General features: G+C 42.2%; 1 protein-coding gene across 1 annotated transcript in view; it reads left to right on the top strand.

The window, feature by feature from the left end:
• Window positions 1-18,921, top strand: part of prkci (protein kinase C, iota) — a 67,568-nt gene extending 48,647 nt beyond the window's left edge. The window contains exons 8-17 of the mRNA XM_031806819.1: window positions 8,538-8,593; window positions 8,733-8,909; window positions 9,233-9,417; window positions 9,666-9,801; window positions 9,995-10,082; window positions 10,280-10,405; window positions 11,318-11,397; window positions 11,629-11,718; window positions 14,971-15,086; window positions 16,730-18,921. Coding sequence (XP_031662679.1) covers window positions 8,538-8,593; window positions 8,733-8,909; window positions 9,233-9,417; window positions 9,666-9,801; window positions 9,995-10,082; window positions 10,280-10,405; window positions 11,318-11,397; window positions 11,629-11,718; window positions 14,971-15,086; window positions 16,730-16,817 — 1,142 coding nt within the window. The 3' untranslated portion in view covers window positions 16,818-18,921. The remainder of the gene's footprint in view (window positions 1-8,537; window positions 8,594-8,732; window positions 8,910-9,232; window positions 9,418-9,665; window positions 9,802-9,994; window positions 10,083-10,279; window positions 10,406-11,317; window positions 11,398-11,628; window positions 11,719-14,970; window positions 15,087-16,729) is intronic.
• Window positions 18,922-19,158: the final 237 nt, after the last annotated feature.

The following is a 19,158-nucleotide window of genomic DNA, read 5'->3' as shown; positions in this document are numbered from 1 at the left end:
AGCTAACTAGAAGCTAGCCAGTTTACTGGTTAATATTAGTATTCAGCTAACCACGGTTTGTGGTTGAAATCCTCCGATTTGAAATCCTCGGATTTCAACCGCAAGCTCTGGACATTTACACCTGGATCTCGCAGCTAGCTAGCTGCTATCCGTGTGACTATTGGCTTACGTTAGAAACAAACATCTCCAATCCAAAGTTAAATCTAGAATTGGCTTCCTATTTCGCAACAAAGCATCCTTCACTCATGCTGCCAAACATACCCTTGTAAAACTGACCATCCTACCGATCCTCGACTTCGGCGATGTCATTTACAAAATAGCCTCCAAATACCCTACTCAATAAATTGGATGCAGTCTATCACAGTGCCATCTGTTTTGTCACCAAAGCCTCATATACTACCCACCACTGTGACCTGTACGCTCTCGTTGGCTGGCCCTCGCTTCATACTCGTCGCCAAACCCACTGGCTCCAGGTCATCTACAAGACCCTGCTAGTTAAAGTCCCCCCTTATCTCAGCTGGCTGGTCACCATAGCAGCACCCACCTGTAGCTCCAGCAGGTATATCTCTCTGGTCACCCCCAAAACCAATTCTTCCTTTTGCCGCCTTTCCTTCCAGTTCTCTGCTGCCAATGACTGGAACGAACTACAAAAATCTCAAACTGGAAACACTCATCTCCCTCACTAGCTTTAAGCACCAGCTGTCAGAGCAGCTCACAGATTACTGCACCTGTACATAGCCCATCTATAATTTAGCGCAAACAACTACCTCTCTCCCTATTGTATTTATTTATTTAGCTCCTTTGCACCCCATTATTTCTATCTCTACCTTGCACATTCTTCCACTGCAAATCTACCATTCCAGTGTTTTACTTGCTATATTGTATTTACTTCACCACCATGGCCTTTTTTTTTTTTTTTTACCTCCCTTATCTCACCTCATTTGCTCACATTGTATATCGACTTATTTTTCTACTGTATTATTAACTGTATGTTTGTTTTTACTCCATGTGTAACTCTGTATGTGTCGAACTGCTTTGCTTTATCTTGGCCAGGTCGCAATTGTAAATGAGAACTTGTTCTCAACTTACCTACCTGGTTAAATAAAGGTGAAATGAAATAAATAAAACGGTAACCAACCAAGTAGAGGAGTAACAAAAGTCAGAAATAGAGAAAATGAATCACTTACCTTTGATCTTCATATGGTTGCACTCACAAGGCTCCCAGTTACTCAATAAATGTTTGTTTTGTTCGATAAAGTCCCTCTTTATATCCAAAAACCTCAGTTTTGTTACCGCGTTTTGTTCAGTAATCCACTGTCTCAAACAACATCCGGTGAAATTGCAGAGCGTGAAACTCAACAAAACAGAAATTCTCATAATAAACATAAATAAAAGATACAAGTGTTATACATCAGTTTAAAGATGAACTTCTTGTTAATCCAACCACTCTATCAGATTTCAAAAAGGCATTACGGCGAAATCATACCATGCGATTATCTGAGAACAGCGCCCAGCAGACAAATCATTACAAACAGTAACCAGCCAAGTAGAGGAGTAACAAAAGTCAGAAATAGTGCTAAAATTAATCACTTACCTTGGATCTTCATATGGTTGCACTCACAAGACTCCCATTTACTCAATAAATGTTTGTTTTGTTCGATGAAGTCCATGTTTATATCCAAAAACCTCCGTTTTTGTTTTCGCGTTTTGTTCAGCAATCCACAGGCTCAAACGCAGTCACTACAGGTAGACGAAAAATCAAATATAGTATCTGTAAAGTTTGTGGAAACATGTCAAACGATGTTTAGAATCAATCCTCGGGTTGTTTTTAGTCATAATAATCAATAATATTTCAATCGGACAATAACGTCGTCAATATAAAATGTAAACAAAGGCGCACTCTCGGTCACACGTATGAAAAAGTTCTGGGACACTTTAGGGTCCACTCATTCAGAGTGGTCTAACTCTCATTTTTCAGAATACAAGCTTGAAACAATTTCTAAAGACTGTTGACATCTAGTGGAAGCCACAGGAAGTGCAATTTGAGTCCTAAGTCAATGGATACTGTAATGGCATTCAATAGAAAACTACAAACATAAAAAAATCCCACTTCCGGGATGGATTTTTCTCAGGTTTTCGCCTGCCAAATCAGTTCTGTTATACTCACAGACATTATTTTAACAGTTTTGGAAACTAGTAGAGTGTTGTCTATTCAAATCTACCAATTATATGCATATCCTAGCTTCTGGGCCTGAGTAGCAGGCAGTTTACTATGGGCACGCTTTTCATCCGGAAGTGAAAATTGTGCCCCCTACCCTAGTGAAGTTAACCTTAAAAATCAAAATTATTCAAATATAAAATATAAAATTCAACCAGAGTGCACTATTCGGTGAGTGGCTAGGCCCGCTACAATAAGAAACAACACACTATTGCAGAGACTTTGATCATTTATTACCGGCCGCAATTGATATGGTGAAAACAATGTGTAGGAAAGCAGGCGCACAGAAACTCACATCAATACCTTTGTCAAACAACACTGTTAAACAAATCATTCTTGCTATTGCTAGCAAACAAGCGGAAACTCTTCTTAGCTTATGCTCTCTCCAAATGGACTTTAGTTGTGAGGGCATGCATTGAATTTAGTTTACTATACATTTCGGGGGGGATGCTATTCACGAGGATATTTGTAGTTAATATTTAGCTTACTTTATAATTAATCTGTTACGCTGTCTTAACTTCTCTGCTGAAGGAAAAAAAACTAATAAGGGAATAACGTGCAGTTTGTACGTAGCAGGGATTCCTCCGAGAGCACATGCACAGTTGTTACCTATCTCCGTTGCTGTGGCAGTTGGCTACATAAAATAATCTAAATGTTTTTGGTGTAAAAGTACACATTTCCTGACACAAAACCGATAGTACTTTTGACAGCAATAGCTCTGTCAGTAAAACAACAAATGTGTCCACATTTTGCGGATTTGTGAATCATGAATTCACTGGCAACAGAGCAGAAAAGGCCTGCACTGTCACGAGTAGAGGTCACCCGATCAATCAGAATGGCCGATTTTAATTAGGGCCGATTTTCAAATTTTCGTAACAATCGGAAATTGGTAATTTTGGTTGCCGATTTGTCGCCCCCCCCAAAATGTATATGTATACCTTTATTTAACTAGGCAAGTGAGTTAACCTCTAGCATCGAGCAATCCCGTATCCGGGAGCGTAATCATAGCCTCAAGCTCATTACCATAACGCAACGTTTCCTATTCATGAAAATCGCAAATGAAATGAAATAAATATATTGAAACACAAGCTTGGCCTTTTGTTAACAACACTGTCATCTCAGATTTTCTAAATATGCTTTTCAACCAAAGCTACACAAGCATTTGTGTAAGAGTATTGATAGCCTAGCATAGCATTAAGCCTAGCATTCAGCAGGCAACATTTTCACAAAAACAAGAAAAGCATTCAAATAAAATAATTTACCTTTGAAGAACTTCGGATGTTTTCAATGACGAGACTCTTAGTTAGATAGCAAATGTTCATTTTTTCCAAAAATATTATTTGTGTAGATGAAATAGCTCCGTTTTGTTCATCAAGTTTGGCTAAGAAAAATACCGGAAAATGCAGTCACTTACAACGCCAAACTTTTTTCCAAATTAGCTCCATAATATCGACAGAAACATGGCAAACGTTGTTTAGAATCAATCCTCAAGGTGTTTTTTCACATATCTATTGGCTTGTCATCAGAAGCAAACGGAAAAATACTGCAGCTGGAGATTGCGCAATAATTGCAACGGAGGACACCAAGCGACCACCTGGTAGATGTAGTCTCTTATGGTCAATCTTCCAATGATATGCCTACAAATACGTCACAATGCTGCAGACAACTTGGGGAAAACGTAAGCTGACTCCTAGCTCCTCCACAGGCATATAAGGAGTCATTGCCATGAGGCGGTTTCAAAAAATGCGGCACTTCCTGATTGGATTTTTATCTGGGTTTTTTCTGTAACATCAGTTCTGTGGCACTCACAGACAATATCTTTGCAGTTTTGGAAACGTCAGTGTTTTCTTTCCAAAGCTGTCAATTATATGCATAGTCAAGCATCTTTTCGTGACAAAATATCTTGTTTAAAACGGGAACGTTTTTCATCCAAAAATTAAAATAGCGCCCCCTATATCCAAGAAGTTAAGAACACATTCTTATTTTCAATGACTGCCTAGGAACGGTGGGTTAACTGCCTTGTTCAGGGGCAGAACGACAGATTTTTCACCTTGTCAGCTCGGGGGATCCAAACTTGCAACCTTACAGTTAACTCATCCAACGCAATAACGACCTGCCTCTCTCTCGTTGCACTCCACAAATTCGCCTGTTGCGCGAATGCAGTAAGCCAAGGTAAGTTGCTAGCTAGCATTAAACTTTGTTTTTTATAAGATATCAATCATAAACACTAGTTAACTACACATGGTTGATGATATTACTAGATATTATCTAGCTTGTCCTGCGTTGCATATAATCCGACTGAGCATACAAGTATCTAAGTATCTGAGCGGTGGTAGGCAGAAGCAGGCGCGTAAACATTAATTCAAACTGCACTTTTGTGCGTTTTGCCAGCAGCTCTTCGTTGTGCGTCAAGCATTGCGCTCTTTATGACTTCAAGCCTATCAACTCCCGAGATGTTGCTGGTGTAACCGAAGTGAAATGGCTAGCTATTAGCGCGCCCTAATAGCGTTTCAAACGTCACTAGCTTCTAGTAGTTGTTCCCCTTGCTCTGCATGGGTAACGCTGCTTCGATGGTGGCTGTTGTCGTTGCGTTGCTGGTTCGAGCCCAGGGAGGAGCGAGGAGAGGGGCGGAAGCTATACTGTTACACTGGCAATACTAAAGTGCCTATAAGAACATCCAATAGTCAAAGGTTAATGAAATACAAATGGTATAGAGGGAAATAGTCCTATAATAATAACTACACCCTAAAACTTCTTACCTGGGAATATTGAAGACTCATGTTTAAAGGAACCACCAGCTTTCATATGTTCTCATGTTCTGAGCAAGGAACTGTATTGTTAGCTTTCTCACATATTGCAGTTTTACTTTCTTCTCCAACACTTAGTTTTTGCATTATTTAAACCAAATTGAACATGTTTCATAATTTATTTGAGGATAAATTGATTTTATTGATGTATTATATTAAGTTAAAATAAGTGTTCATTCAGTATTGTTGTAATTGTCATTATTACAAATACTTTTTATTTTTAAATCGGCCAATTTAATAGGTATCGGCTTTTTTGGTCCTCCAATAATCGGTATCGGCGTTGAAAAATCATAATCGGTCGACCTCTAGTCACGAGTCACGTGACCCATTTATACATCTGTTTCAGTACAGCACTACAGAGGGGGAGAGGGCAACCTCCACTGGACTAGTGTCAATGTATGGAATCACTTGGGAGTTTTTGGAATTTGGGTAAACTTTCCTTTAACATTCACACTATTAACCATTCTGTATCCCCCTCTCAGACCTGCCAATCTGCATGCATTTTGCGTACCATGTACGCAATTTGAGGTCGAATAGGTTTCTAGTTGGAGGGCTGCATGAGACCTGCAGGTCCCAACAGAGATCATTGCAGTCTAGATTATTTGGAAACAGTAGTCTTTCTGCCCTGTATGTGTTAGACCTACCTCTTGTATTAAAAGCACATCTTTGTCGCAGTATTCACACATGTTGCTGCTTCAGGTGAAGTAGCCTACCTCTCCTAGTTGGGCGTTCGAGATCAAGTGCGCCTAGTATATGTGTGGTGTCAATGAAGTAGAGTAGGCTATCTATGCATGGACAGAGAATCACGTGGAAGTTATCTTTCCAAAGAAATTAAATATGATTAGACTAAAGTGGCGCAGCGGTCTAAGGAACTGCATCGCAATGCTAGAGGCGTCACTAAAGACCCGAGTACAATCCTGGGCTGTATCACAACCGGCCATGATCGGGAGTCCCATAGGGCGGTGCACAATTGGCCCAGTGCCGTCCGAGTTAGGGAAGGGTTTGAACGGGCGTCTTTACTTGGATCATTGCGTTCTAGCGACTCCTTGTGGCTGGCTGGCTGGCCACCTGCAGGCTGACTTCGGTCGTCAGGTGAACAGGGTTTCCTCCGACACATTGGTGCTGCTTACTTCCAGGTAAAGCGGGCAAGTGTTAAGAAGCGCGGTTTGGCGGGTCATGTTTCGGAGGGCTCAGGACTCAACCTTTGCCTCCAGAGCCCGTTGGGGAGTTGCAGCAATGAGACAAGTTCGAAATTGGGGAGAAAAAGCCCAGCGGGTGTGGGCGGTTGGCGTAATAAAAGCTGTGTGTGCAGGCGGGAGCAGTTTGAATAAGTCAGTCCCGCACAGATTTCTAGTTCAAAGCACATTGTGGTTTTTGACTCAACTGTCTGAAGTTGAAGCTGAACCAATCAGAAGAATTGGGTGCAGAGGAAAAGTTTGTAGAGCTCCGGCCCACTCCCCCAGTAGTCGCAGTACTATTTTCCTCCCTCGAACTGGATGGCAGCTCTCCACTTCGTTCGTTGATACCACTGATGTTTGAGGAAGAAGGGTAGGGAAAATGAACAACGAAACTGTTTGCGAAGTACATTTTCCAAAATGGTATGGTCAAGCGTACAAGCACTACTAGATATTTTTTCTCACCCATCTACACACAATAATACCCCATAATGACAAAATGAAAACGTGTTTTTAGACAATTTAGCAAATGTATTCAAAATAAAATACAGATATCTAATTTATCTAATTTATTCACACCCCTTTAGCAGCTATTGCAGCTTTGAGTTTCTGGATAAATCTAAGAGCTTTGCACACCTGGATTGTACAATAGTTGCACCTTATGTTCTTGTTGAACATTGCTAGACAGCTAAGTCTTGCCATAGATTTTCAAGCCAATTGAAGTCAAAACTGTAACTAGGCCAATCAGGAACAGTCAAAGCTGTCTTGGTATGCGACTCCAGTGAATATTTGGCTTTGTGTTTTAGGTTATTGTTCTACTGAAAGGTGAATTTGACTATCTGCTGGAAAGTAGACTGAAGCAGGTTTTCCTCTAGGATTTTGCCTGTGCTTAGCTCTATTCCATTTATTTTAATTTTAAAAAACAACTCCCTAGTCGTTGCCAATGATGAGTATACCCGTAACAATGCAGCCACCACGATGCTTGAAAATATGGAGTGGTACTCCGTGATATGTTGGATTTGCCCCAAACATAACGTTTTGTATTCAGGTAAAAATAAATTGTGTGCATGTTTTGGAATATTTTTACTCTGTACAGGCTTCTTTCTCATTTAATTTAGTATGGTGGAGTAACTACAATGTTGATCATTCCTCAGTTTTCTCATATCACAGCCATTAAACACTGTAAATGTTTTAAAGTCACCATTGGCCTCATGGTGAAATCCCTGAGCGGTGTTCTTCCTCCCCAGCAACGGAGTTAGGAAGGACATCTGTATCTTTGGTGTGACTGGGTATATTGATACACCATCCAAAGTGCAATTAATAACTTCACTATGTTCAAAGGGATATTCAGTGTGCTTTGGAAAACCTCCCTGGTCTTTGTGGTTGAATCTGTGTTTGAAATTCACTGCTTGACTAAGGGACCTTACAGATGGTTGTCGTGTGGGGTACAGAGATTATGTAGTCATTCAAAAATCATGTTAAACACTATTGCATACAGAGTGAATCCATGCAACTTCTAACTTGTTAGGAACAGTTTTACTCCTGAATGTATTTAGGCTTTCCTTAACAAAGGGGTTGAATACATATTGACTCAAGACATTTCAGCTTTACATTTTTTATTCCTATTCTTTTTTAAATCTAAAAACATAATTCCACAGACATTATGGGATGTTGTGTATAGGCCAGGGATGACAAATATCAGTTGAATCCATTCAAATCTCAGGCTGTAACTCAACAACATGTGTAAAAAGTCAAGGGATGTGAATACTTTCAGAAGCTACTGTAGCTACAGCGTTCAGTCAACTAAGCAAGAACACTTTCATGCCCACACATACTTTGATCTCCGCAACGGTAGTAAGCACGAGCACATTGACCAACAAGGAAACGTGCGGTGTTGCAGTAGTTCAGTGCGTGGATGGAAACAGACATGGCAGAGAAAGCTGTTCCGCGAATACTGTCTTTCACAGAAAGTTATGTTGGACTGTTAGAGTAGTAGGTGTATGTTATTGATATAGCTATATGTCAACAGTAGGCTGCTAGTGATGTGATAGTCAGTTCACCAATGACAAGGCATGTTGAATGAATGGTAGCCAATTATCAAGTGCCCTTAAGTCTATAGCCTACCATTCTTACTGAGGCAGTCTTCTGCCAACATCATTACGCTTAAAAAGGTGCAGTGTGGGTATCACACACTCCGTCGTGGGGTCCGCGAGGCTGGGGGTGCCGCTGAATTGGTACTCATAAAATGTCTTCAATGTTGGCAGGTCTAGTGTCTGGGAGGATATGTGACTGCTCCTGCTTTCTTTCTCCCCCTATCTGTCACTCTCGCTCTCTCAGGTCATCAGAACAAAGATTCTAGTGAGAGTCTAAACTACAATGGAGAAGAGAAAGAGGTGAGGAAGATGGACTGCGATTGTGTGTGAGTGAGAGAAGTGTGTTTGTTGCCAAAGTTGTTGTATGGGAGAGTGATGGCAACCTGTCTGCCTGTCCATCCATCTCATGCCTAATTCTGTCCATCCCTCCGTCCTGTAGGCACGCAGCAGCAGAGACACAGGGAAGTCAGCGTCTAGTCTGGGTCTGGTGGACTTTGACCTGCTGAGGGTGATCGGACGGGGCAGCTATGCGAAGGTCCTGCTGGTCCGACTCAAGAAGACTGAGAGGATCTACGCCATGAAGGTCGTCAAGAAGGAGCTGGTCAACGACGATGAGGTAAACACACACAGACGGAGTGGCACGCACACACACACACACTGAAGAAACACACACACTTGGTCTGACACGTTGACAGGCGCTACCTGATCAATCATCTGTGCCATCCCTCCTCTGTCTGAGAGGCTGCTCTGTCCTGACCTTTTGTTACCTGTCTGTCAATAGAGATCTGTCAACACCACATCCACTCTTTCACTCTGTCTGTTCTCTTCAGATGGCTGCCTGGTTATGTCTGCTTATTTAGCTTTTCTAAGTGTGTGATATGATTTTAAGTCTACTGGATTTCCAAACGCATCCTGTGTGTTTTATTCTCTGGGTTGTAGGATATTGACTGGGTCCAGACAGAGAAGCACGTGTTTGAGCAGGCATCCAACCACCCATTCCTAGTTGGGCTACACTCCTGTTTCCAGACTGAGAGCAGACTGTTCTTTGTCATAGAGTATGTAAACGGAGGAGACCTGATGTTCCACATGCAGAGACAGAGGAAGCTACCTGAGGAACACGCCAGGTTTGAACAATGATGTCATAGCTACACTTGAGTTATGTTCACTAGGGTACGCAACAAAACTTTTTGCATTTGAAAATCCTGGTAGTCCCTTCTTGTTTTAGCACATTTTCTTCTGTTTGGGGTCTAACGAACACGACCCTTAAATTCAACTGATGAAGAGCTTGGTGATTTAGTTGTGTAGCTCTTAGACAGTGATGTATCTGTGTGTGTGAGTCTGACCGGTTCTTTTCCATCTCTCTCTCTGTCAGGTTTTACTCAGCAGAGATCAGCTTGGCGTTGAACTACCTCCACGAGAGAGGCATCATCTACAGAGACCTCAAACTGGACAACGTGCTGCTGGAGTCAGAGGGACACATCAAACTCACTGACTATGGCATGTGCAAGGTGAGTGTTTGGGGGGGGGGGGGGGGGGCTGTCCGTGCGCGTGCTTATGCCTGTGTGTTTCTGTCTGTGCGTCTTTTTTTGTGTTTGTGTGCTCGTGCGTGTTAATGCCATGTAAGCTCTGAAGTGTTTGTGTGTTAATGCCTCTACGCTGTGAGATGTGTGTGCTGACTGCTGTGCTCCCTGGGTACTGTAGGAGGGCTTGAGGCCAGGAGACACCACCAGTACATTCTGTGGAACCCCCAACTACATCGCCCCCGAGATACTAAGAGGAGAGGACTATGGTAAGACTGTCTGCTACAAATAATGCCCATTTGCTTCAGATTCAGAAGCAGAAGACCATTTATATTATTCACACGTCATTATAGATATCCATGCTTTTCCTCGTTTGCACACTACGAGAATGTTCTCTTATGTGTATTTATATTGAAATGTAAGGCAAAGGCATTTGAATGACTTTCTGTCAATTGTGTGGGTTCAGGTTTCAGTGTGGACTGGTGGGCGTTGGGGGTGCTGATGTTTGAGATGATGGCTGGACGGTCGCCCTTCGACATCGTAGGGAGCTCCGACAACCCAGACCAGAACACTGAAGACTACCTCTTCCAAGGTAACACACACACAATACTTCAAACTACCTCTTCCAAAGTATTTTTTATTTTATTTAACTAGGCACGTCAGTTAAGAACAAATTCTTACTTACAATGACGGCCTACCAAAAGGCAAAAGGCCTCCTGCGGGGATGGGGGCTGGGATTAAAAATAAATAAAATACAAATATAGGACAAAACACATCACGACAAGAGACGACACAACACTACATAAATAGAGACCTAAGACAACAACATAGCATGACAACACAGCATGGTAGCAACACATGACCACAACATGGCAGCAGCACAAAACGTGGTACAATCATTATTGGGCACAGACAACAGCACAAAGGGCAAGAAGGTAGAGACAACAATACATCACACAAAGCAACCCCAACTGTCAGTAAGTGTCCATGATTGAGTCTTTGAATGAAGAGATTGAGATAAAACTGTCCAGTTTGAGTGTTTGTTGCGGATCGTTCCAGTCGTTAGCTGTAGCGAACTGAAAAGACTGGGGTGAAAGAGGAGTGATTACGATAGAGGAAACCAAGTCTAGATTTAACTTTAGCCTGCAGCTTTGATATGTGCTGAGAGAAGGACAGTGCACCGTCTAGCCGTACTCCCAAGTACCTGTATGAGGTGACTAGCTCTAAACCCTCAGAGGTAGTAATCACACCAGTGGGGAGAGGGGCATGAGACAGATCGAAGTAACACTCACACACACATCTCTATATAACAGCTAACCTACTGGATGGCTGGGTCCTATTCTCTAGTACCCTACTCTCCAACGAGCTTGCACTTGTTCACTTCCTGGGAGTGATCTAGGGTAATGTGTGTGTAAATATGACTTCGTTTCCTTGTTAGTTAGGTCCTAACTAAGTAACTGTTTCAATAAATAACAGTCTAATATCCTCTGTCTCCTCTCTGTAGTAATATTGGAAAAACAGATCAGGATTCCTCGGTCGTTGTCAGTCAAAGCTGCCAGCGTTCTCAAGGGCTTCCTCAACAAGGTAACTAACTACCAGACACAAAGTTCATTCCTAACAAGGTCATGTCACATTGCCCTCTGACCATGATATAATGAACCTTTATTCTCCTTCTTTCCCTCCCTCCCTCTCTCCCTCCTCCATCCCTCTCCTCGTCTGTCTCATATCTATGCTCTTGAACTCATTGTTTATCTATCCCTCTCTTTCTCCTTCCTCTCTCTCTCCCTCCTTCCCTGTCTCTCTCTCTTTTCCCAGGAACCTAAGGAGCGGCTAGGCTGTCATCCCCAGACAGGCTTTGCTGACATCATGGGTCATCCCTTCTTCCGAAACGTAGACTGGGACCTTGTGAGTCATTGTCTTCTATCTCTTCTCCCCTCTCTTCTCTCTCTCTTTAATGCAACTCTGTCACTATCTGTCCTACTGTATCTAGTGTTTAGGTGAGATAGAGCATCATGACCAATATATCAAATCAAATTTTATTTGTCACATACACATGGTTAGCAGATGTTAATGCGAGTGTAGCGAAATGCTTGTTCCGACAATGCAGTAATAACCAACAAGTAATCTAACTAACAATTCCAAAACTACTGTCTTATACACACAAGTGTAGGGGGATAAAGAATATGTACATAAAGATATATGAATGAGTGATGGTACAGAGCGGCATAGGCAAGATACAGTAGATGGTATCGAGTACAGTATATACATATGAGATGAGTATGTAAACAAAGTGGCATAGTTAAAGTGGCTAGTGATACATGTATTACATAAAGATGCAGTAGATGATATAGAGTACAGTATATACGTATACATATGAGATGAATAATGTAGGATATGTGAACATTATCTTAGGTAGCATTGTTTAAAGTGGCTAGTGATATATTTTACATCATATCCCATCAATTCCCATTATTAAAGTGGCTGGAGTTGAGTCAGTGTGTTGGCAGCAGCCACTCAATGTTAGTGGTGGCTGTTTAACAGTCTGATGGCCTTGAGATAGAAGCTGTGTTTCAGTCTCTCGGTCCCAGCTTTGATGCACCTGTACTGACCTCGCCTTCTGGATGATAGTGGGGTGAACAGGCAGTGGCTCGGGTGGTTGTTGTCTTTGATGATCTTTATGGCCTTCCTGTAACATCGGGTGGTGTAGGTGTCCTGGAGGGCAGGTAGTTTGCCCCCGGTGATGCGTTGTGCAGACCTCACTACCCTCTGGAGAGCCTTACGGTTGTGGGTGGAGCAGTTGCCATACCAGGCGGTGATACAGCCCGCCAGGATGCTCTCGATTGTGCATCTGTAGAAGTTTGTGAGTGCTTTTGGTGACAAGCCAAATTTCTTCAGCCTCCTGAGGTTGAAGAGGCGCTGCTGCGCCTTCTTCACGATGCTGACTGTGTGGGTGGACCAATTCAGTTTGTCTGTGATGTGTATGCCGAGGAACTTAAAACTTGCTACCCTCTCCACTACTGTTCCATCGATGTGGATATAGAGATCATTGTTTTCAAACAAAGCAGCAGAAGCAGAATTCTAACCAATGAAAATGTACTTAAACACGAATGACGGACCGTGAGAAATCAATTCTCATATTGTCTTTCCACATAGTTTAAAAGAAAAGGTCATAGTTGAGGGCCAATTTTGATTTAACCATGGCTGTATCGGTTCTCTAAGGGCAGGTGTCTGCTGACTGGCTGTCTGAGCTGGCTCCCCCTCCGCTCAGTCTCACCTCACACGTAGCCTTGCCCTGCACTCCTCTACCTCCAGGGGGTGGTAGTGCTGGGTGAACACCCTGCAGGCTGCCTGTCTGTTTGTGTTCTGACTTAACAATGGAGTTTCCGCTGATCCACAGGCTGCCTCACAGCTTCAAAGGAGAGAGAGAGATTGGCTTTTGGTGCAATTATTTGTTAGCCACGTGAATATTTTTTCTGTGGTTTAAAATGGTTCTAAACTATTTTCAGGGGAATTTGTATGTTACTTCTTTGTAAATAAGGCTCATTTGGTTGTAACATGGTCCTTGCTGGACTATGTTGACTAAGTCGCTTCATATACATTATTTTAAACAAGATTATCCAGCTGTGTAGTGCATTCGGAAAGTATTCAGACCCTTGACTTATTCTAAAACGAATTAAATGTGTTTCTTGTTTCTCATCGATCTACACACAATACCCCACATTGACAAAGCAAAAACAGGTTTTTAGAAATGTTTGCAAAAATATTAAATTGTAAAAACTGAAATATAACATTTAAATAAGAATCCAGACCCTTTACTCAGTACTTTGTTGCAGTGATTACAACCTAGAGTCTTCTTGGGTATGACGCTACAAGCTTGGCACAGCTGTATTTGGGGAATTTCTCCCCTTCTCTGCAGATCCTCTCAAGCTCTGTCAGGTTGGATGGGGAGTGTCACTACACAGCTATTTTCAGGTCTCTCCAAAGATATTATATCAGGGTTCACGTCCGGGCCACTCAAGAACATTCAGACATTTGTCCCGAAGCGTTGTCTTGGCTGTGTGCTCAGGGTCGTTGTCCTGTTGGAAGGTGTACTTTCGCCCCAGGCTGAGGTCCTGTGTGCTCTAGAGCAGGTTTTCATCAAGGATTTCTCTGTACTTTGCTCCGTTCATCTTTCCCTTGATCCTGACTAGTCTCCCAGTCCCTGCCACTGAAAAACATCCCCACAGCATGATGTTGCCACCACCATGCTTCACTGTAGGGATGGTGCCAGGTTTCCTCCAGTCGTGACGCTTGTCATTCAGGCCAAATAGTTAAATCTTGGTTTCATCAGAACAGAGCATCTTGTTTCTCATGGTCTGAGTGTCTTTAGGTGCCTTTTGGCAAACTCCAAGCGGGCTGTCATGCGCCTTTTCTTTTAAAGGCCTGATTGATAGTGTTGCTGAGATGATTGTCCTTCTGGAAGGTTCTCCCATCTACACAGGAACTCTGGAGCTCTGTCAGAATGACCATCGGGTTCTTGGTCACCTCCCTGACCAAGACCCTTCTCCCCCAATTGCTCAGTTTGGCCAGGTGGCCAGCTCTAGGATTGGTGGTTCCAATCTTCCTCTATTTAAAAATGGAGGCCACTGTGTTCTTCGAGACTTTCAATGCTGCAGGCATTTTTTTCATAGCCTTCCCCAGATCTGTGCCTCGACACAATCCTGTCTCGGAGCTCTACGGACAATTCCTTCAACCTCCTGGCTTGGTTTTTGCTCTGACATGCACTGTCAAATGTGGGACCTTTATATAGACACGTGTGTACCTTTTGCAAATCATGTCCAATCAATTGAACTTACCATATGTGGACTCCAATCAAGTTGTAGAAACATCTCAAGGATGATCATTGGAAACAGGATGCATCTGAGCTCAATTTCGAGTCTCATAGCAAATGGTCTGAATACTTTTTTACATTTATTTATTTTTAATACCTTTGCAAAAATCTCTAAAAACCTGTTTTCGCTTTGTCATTATGGGGTATTGTGTGTAGATTATTTAATCCATTTAGAATATGGCTGTAATGTAACAAAATGTGAAAAAAGAATACTTTCCCGAATGTACTGTGTGTCTCTTTGACCTCAATGCTGTGTGACCTGTGACCTTGTTGCATTGTTGTTTCAGATGGAGCAGAAGCAGGTGGTTCCTCCATTCAAACCCAACATCTCAGGAGAGTTTGGACTAGACAACTTTGACGCCCAATTCACCAACGAGCCTATCCAGCTCACGCCTGATGATGAGTGAGTATCTGTCTGTCTCTGTATGCGTCCCAAATATACCTTTTATTTAACTAGGCAAGTCAGTTAAGAACAAATGGCACCATATATAGTGAACTGTACGGAACATAAAATGGAAACAAGCATGTAAAGTGTTGGTTTCATGAGCTGAAATAAGATCCTAGACATTTTTAGAATTTTGGGGCCAAATTTGTTTACTTCACTGTTGGTTAACATTTTTCCTTTGCTAAGATAATCCATCCACCTGACATATCAAGGCATATCAAGAAGCTGATTAAACAGCATGATCATTACACAGGTGCACCTTGTGCTAGGGACAATAAAAGGCTACTCTAAAATGTGTGGTTTTGTCACACAACACAATGCTACAGGGAGCTTGCAATTGGCAACCAGAGCTGTTGCCAGATAATGTAATGTTCATTTCTCTACCATAAGCCGCCTCAATGTCATTTTAGAGAATTTGGCAGGACGTCCAACCGGCCTCACAACCACAGACCACGTATAACCACACCAGGAACTCCACATCCAGCTTCAACACCTGCATGGTCGTCTGAGACCAGCCACCCGGACAGCTGATGAAACTGTGGGTTTGCACACTGAAGAATTTCTGCACTAACTGTCAGAAACTGTCTCAGGGAAGCTCATCTGCATGCTTTATGGCCTCACCAGGGTCTTGACCTGACTGCAGTTTGGCATTGTAGCCACATGCTCACCTTCAATGGCCACTGACATGCAGGAGAAGTGTGCTCTTCGCGTATGAATCCCGGTTTCAACTGTACCGGGCAGATGGCAGACATCGTATGTTGTCGTGTGGGCAAGTGGTTTGCTGATGTCAACGTTATGAATGTAGTGCCCCATGGTGGCGGTGGGGCTATGTTATGGGCAGATATAAGCGACAGACAATGAACACAATTGCATTTTAGAGATGGCAATTTGAATGCACAGAGTTACTGTGACGAGATCCTGAGGCCCATTATCATGCCATTCATCCACCGCCATCACCTCATGTTTCATGATATTGCACGGATATTGCATGTCACAAGGATCTGTACACAATTCCTGGAAGCTGAAAATGTCCCAGTTCTTCTATGGCCTGCATACTCATCAGACATGTCACCCATTGAGCATGTTTGGGATGCTCTGGATCGACCTGTACGACACTGTTCCAGTTCCCACCGATGTCCAGCAACTTCACACAGCCATTAAAGAGGAGTGGGACAACATTCCACGTGCCACAATCAACAGCCTGCATGAGGCAAATGGTGGTCACATCACATACTGACTGGTTTTCTGATCCACGCCCCTAACTTTTTTTTTGTTGATATGTGTGTATTCCCAGTCATTCGAAATCCATAGATTAAGGACCAATGAGTTTGTCAATTGACAGATTTCCTTATGTATATATTTCCTCAGTTAAATCTGTGAAATTGTTGCGTTTATTTTTGTTCAGTGTCATTTTAACCAGGGCCCGTCGCTCTGTCTCCGTCCGTCCGTCATTCTTCATGGATCATTTAAATCAATGCTTTATGATGTCTGTTCAGTTTACTAGATTATTTAGTGCTGGTATGAGAAGCGATTTACTTACTGATCAATATCGTCATATGTCTCCCCTATAACTGTTTGTTTGTTTCCTGTCTGTTTTGCAGTGATGCAGTGAAGAAGATCGACCAGTCAGAGTTTGAAGGGTTTGAGTACATCAACCCTCTCCTGATGTCAGCTGAGGAGTGTGTGTGAGGACGCTGCACACCGCGTCTTCTTGACAACGACGTTGCTAGTTAACTCTGCATGGTTACCAGACAACCCAGCGACGGCGTCACCATCAAGCACCCTGCTGTTGGAGAGAGCCATCGGGACTCTCAGACATGAGATGCTAACTTGCCAAACCAATCTCCCATAGTGTGGACGCGTCCCATTTGGCACCCTATACCATACGTAGTGCATTAGAGAATAGGAGGCCATTTTGGACGGAAGCCACTCTGCCATTTATAACCACTAGTCCTTAAAATCTACCTTCTCTCTTTTAATTATTTTTGGATCATGTATCAAATCCACACTGATTTCCTCGTTGGTCATCAGGGAGCCTGTTCTCAGTAACCAATGAGGCTTGTAGGTGGTTGGGTACCTAGTTTACATGACACAAAGGGGCGGGGGAAAGAGGGACACACAGTCCACAGAGAACGAACTAACCCTCTTATTTTCTACTTGGTGGTGTTTGATGGATATTTTATTTGTACATATTAAAAATCATTGAGGATGGATATATGTTTAGACCAGTGGTTCCCAACCAGACCTTTTTAGCTTTAAACCAGATTATCAGGGGGACATGGTTGAAAACAATTGAATGATTTACATCACCTACATGTATTATTAGCTTTGTTGCAGCACCATGTTTGTAGAGGAAGGGAGAACAAGACAACACTAGCCTTTTTTTAAAAACAAAACACTAATCTATATATTTTTCAATGAAATAGCTGTTCTCTATGTATGATGGCCATTGTCGTAAAGTGTCACCAATCCTGGTGTCCTGTCAGAACCACATAGGTTGGCCCACTATTGTTTGTTTACAGTAGTTGTCATGGCAACCTCCAGTACAGAGATGGTTACAGGATGTAGTGACTGACTGGAACCTCAGCAGCCAACCAACACTAACATAGATACTGACAAAGGGCAAATCTCAAATGGCACCCTATGTCTCAAGTGCATTACTAATGTATTCTACACTACGAAAAGTGCACTATTAAGGGAATAGGGTGCCATTTTGGATGCAACCAAACTGTGAATAGAACAATTGACTGTGTGGAGAGAGGACGGGTAGGGCTGGAGCACTAGTTAAGTTTGGGGACTCCTATGGGTCCTGGTCAAAAGTAGCCCACTATATAAGGAATAGGGTGCCATTTGGGACAGACCCTATTAGTCTATGCAGATATAGACCATCCATGCAATCTATTGTTCACACAGGACCAACAAATATTTTCTAGAGAAGATGTTAATGATGTCTTGGTGGTACGTTGAAAAAGGTACAGTATATATACAGTAGGAAGACGTGCTTTTCTAATCTTAGAAACTACGTATGACATTTTTTTTCTTTGTTCATTTGTACTATACAATGCCTTTCTGAAAGTCTTATTTCTGTTTTCACTTTTTTCCCCCAACTGTTTTCTCCATAACAGTCTGATTCTGATTGCTACATTATACAAATGGACCATCACTGATTCTTGAACCATTTCTAACAACGTAACGATAGATTTCTTGAATGATATTTTCTTCAAATCTGAGAAATTACAAACACTATCAATACAACGCATATAAAAGCTAAATATTATATTCCCCAAATAGTTTATTTAAAAATTAATGTTGTCCTAAATGGCATCCTATTCCCTACTTACTTTTGACTGCACTATGTAGGGAATAGGGTGCCATTTGTAAGTAACGCAGCCCAATTCTTCTGTTGAGTTGTCGCTGAAGAATTTAACTAAGGTTAAGAGTATAAAGTATGTGGCCCAAATGGCATCTATAGATCCTGGTCAAAAGTAGTGCACTACATGGAATAGTAGGGTGCCATTCGAATTACATCCGGAGTGTTTTTAGCAGGGCCGTGTTGTGATTGATTGAAGGAATGAACACAATGTTTACCATGCTACTTTATATTGTCGTGTCTTTTTTGCTTTGTTACTTTTTTCAAATAGAATTTGCTGTAACTAATGATTGAGCACTACATTGATTGGTAATATTGCTATTGGGTGAATCCTGTATGGAAACCCTTGGATGATGAATATGCGTGATTTCATCCAGAGGAACCTACTGAACTGAAACAAAAATAAACATTTTATTTCCCTTCGTCTGGCTATCTTCCCGTCTGTCTGTTCATCTTGCAATGAACCGGAGGGGTTTATAACAAATATGTATCAATAAGTTGGCTAGCTAATGTTGGTAAACATTCATTAGGATGTTGTTCAGGATTCTGTTTTGTTCAGTACTTGCTGCAGCTTGTCTTCCGTGGTCACGTGACGTTGCCACCCATTTGGCTCCTACAGCCCCGGATAAGAAATCGCAACTCAAACTTTGATTTGAGAAG

The sequence above is a fragment of the Oncorhynchus kisutch genome, linkage group LG27, assembly GCF_002021735.2.
Source record: "Oncorhynchus kisutch isolate 150728-3 linkage group LG27, Okis_V2, whole genome shotgun sequence".
In the NCBI taxonomy this organism is placed as follows: Eukaryota; Metazoa; Chordata; class Actinopteri; order Salmoniformes; family Salmonidae; genus Oncorhynchus; species Oncorhynchus kisutch.
The sequence above is the reverse complement of the archived record's forward strand: the minus strand, read 5'-3'. Positions and strand labels throughout refer to the sequence as shown.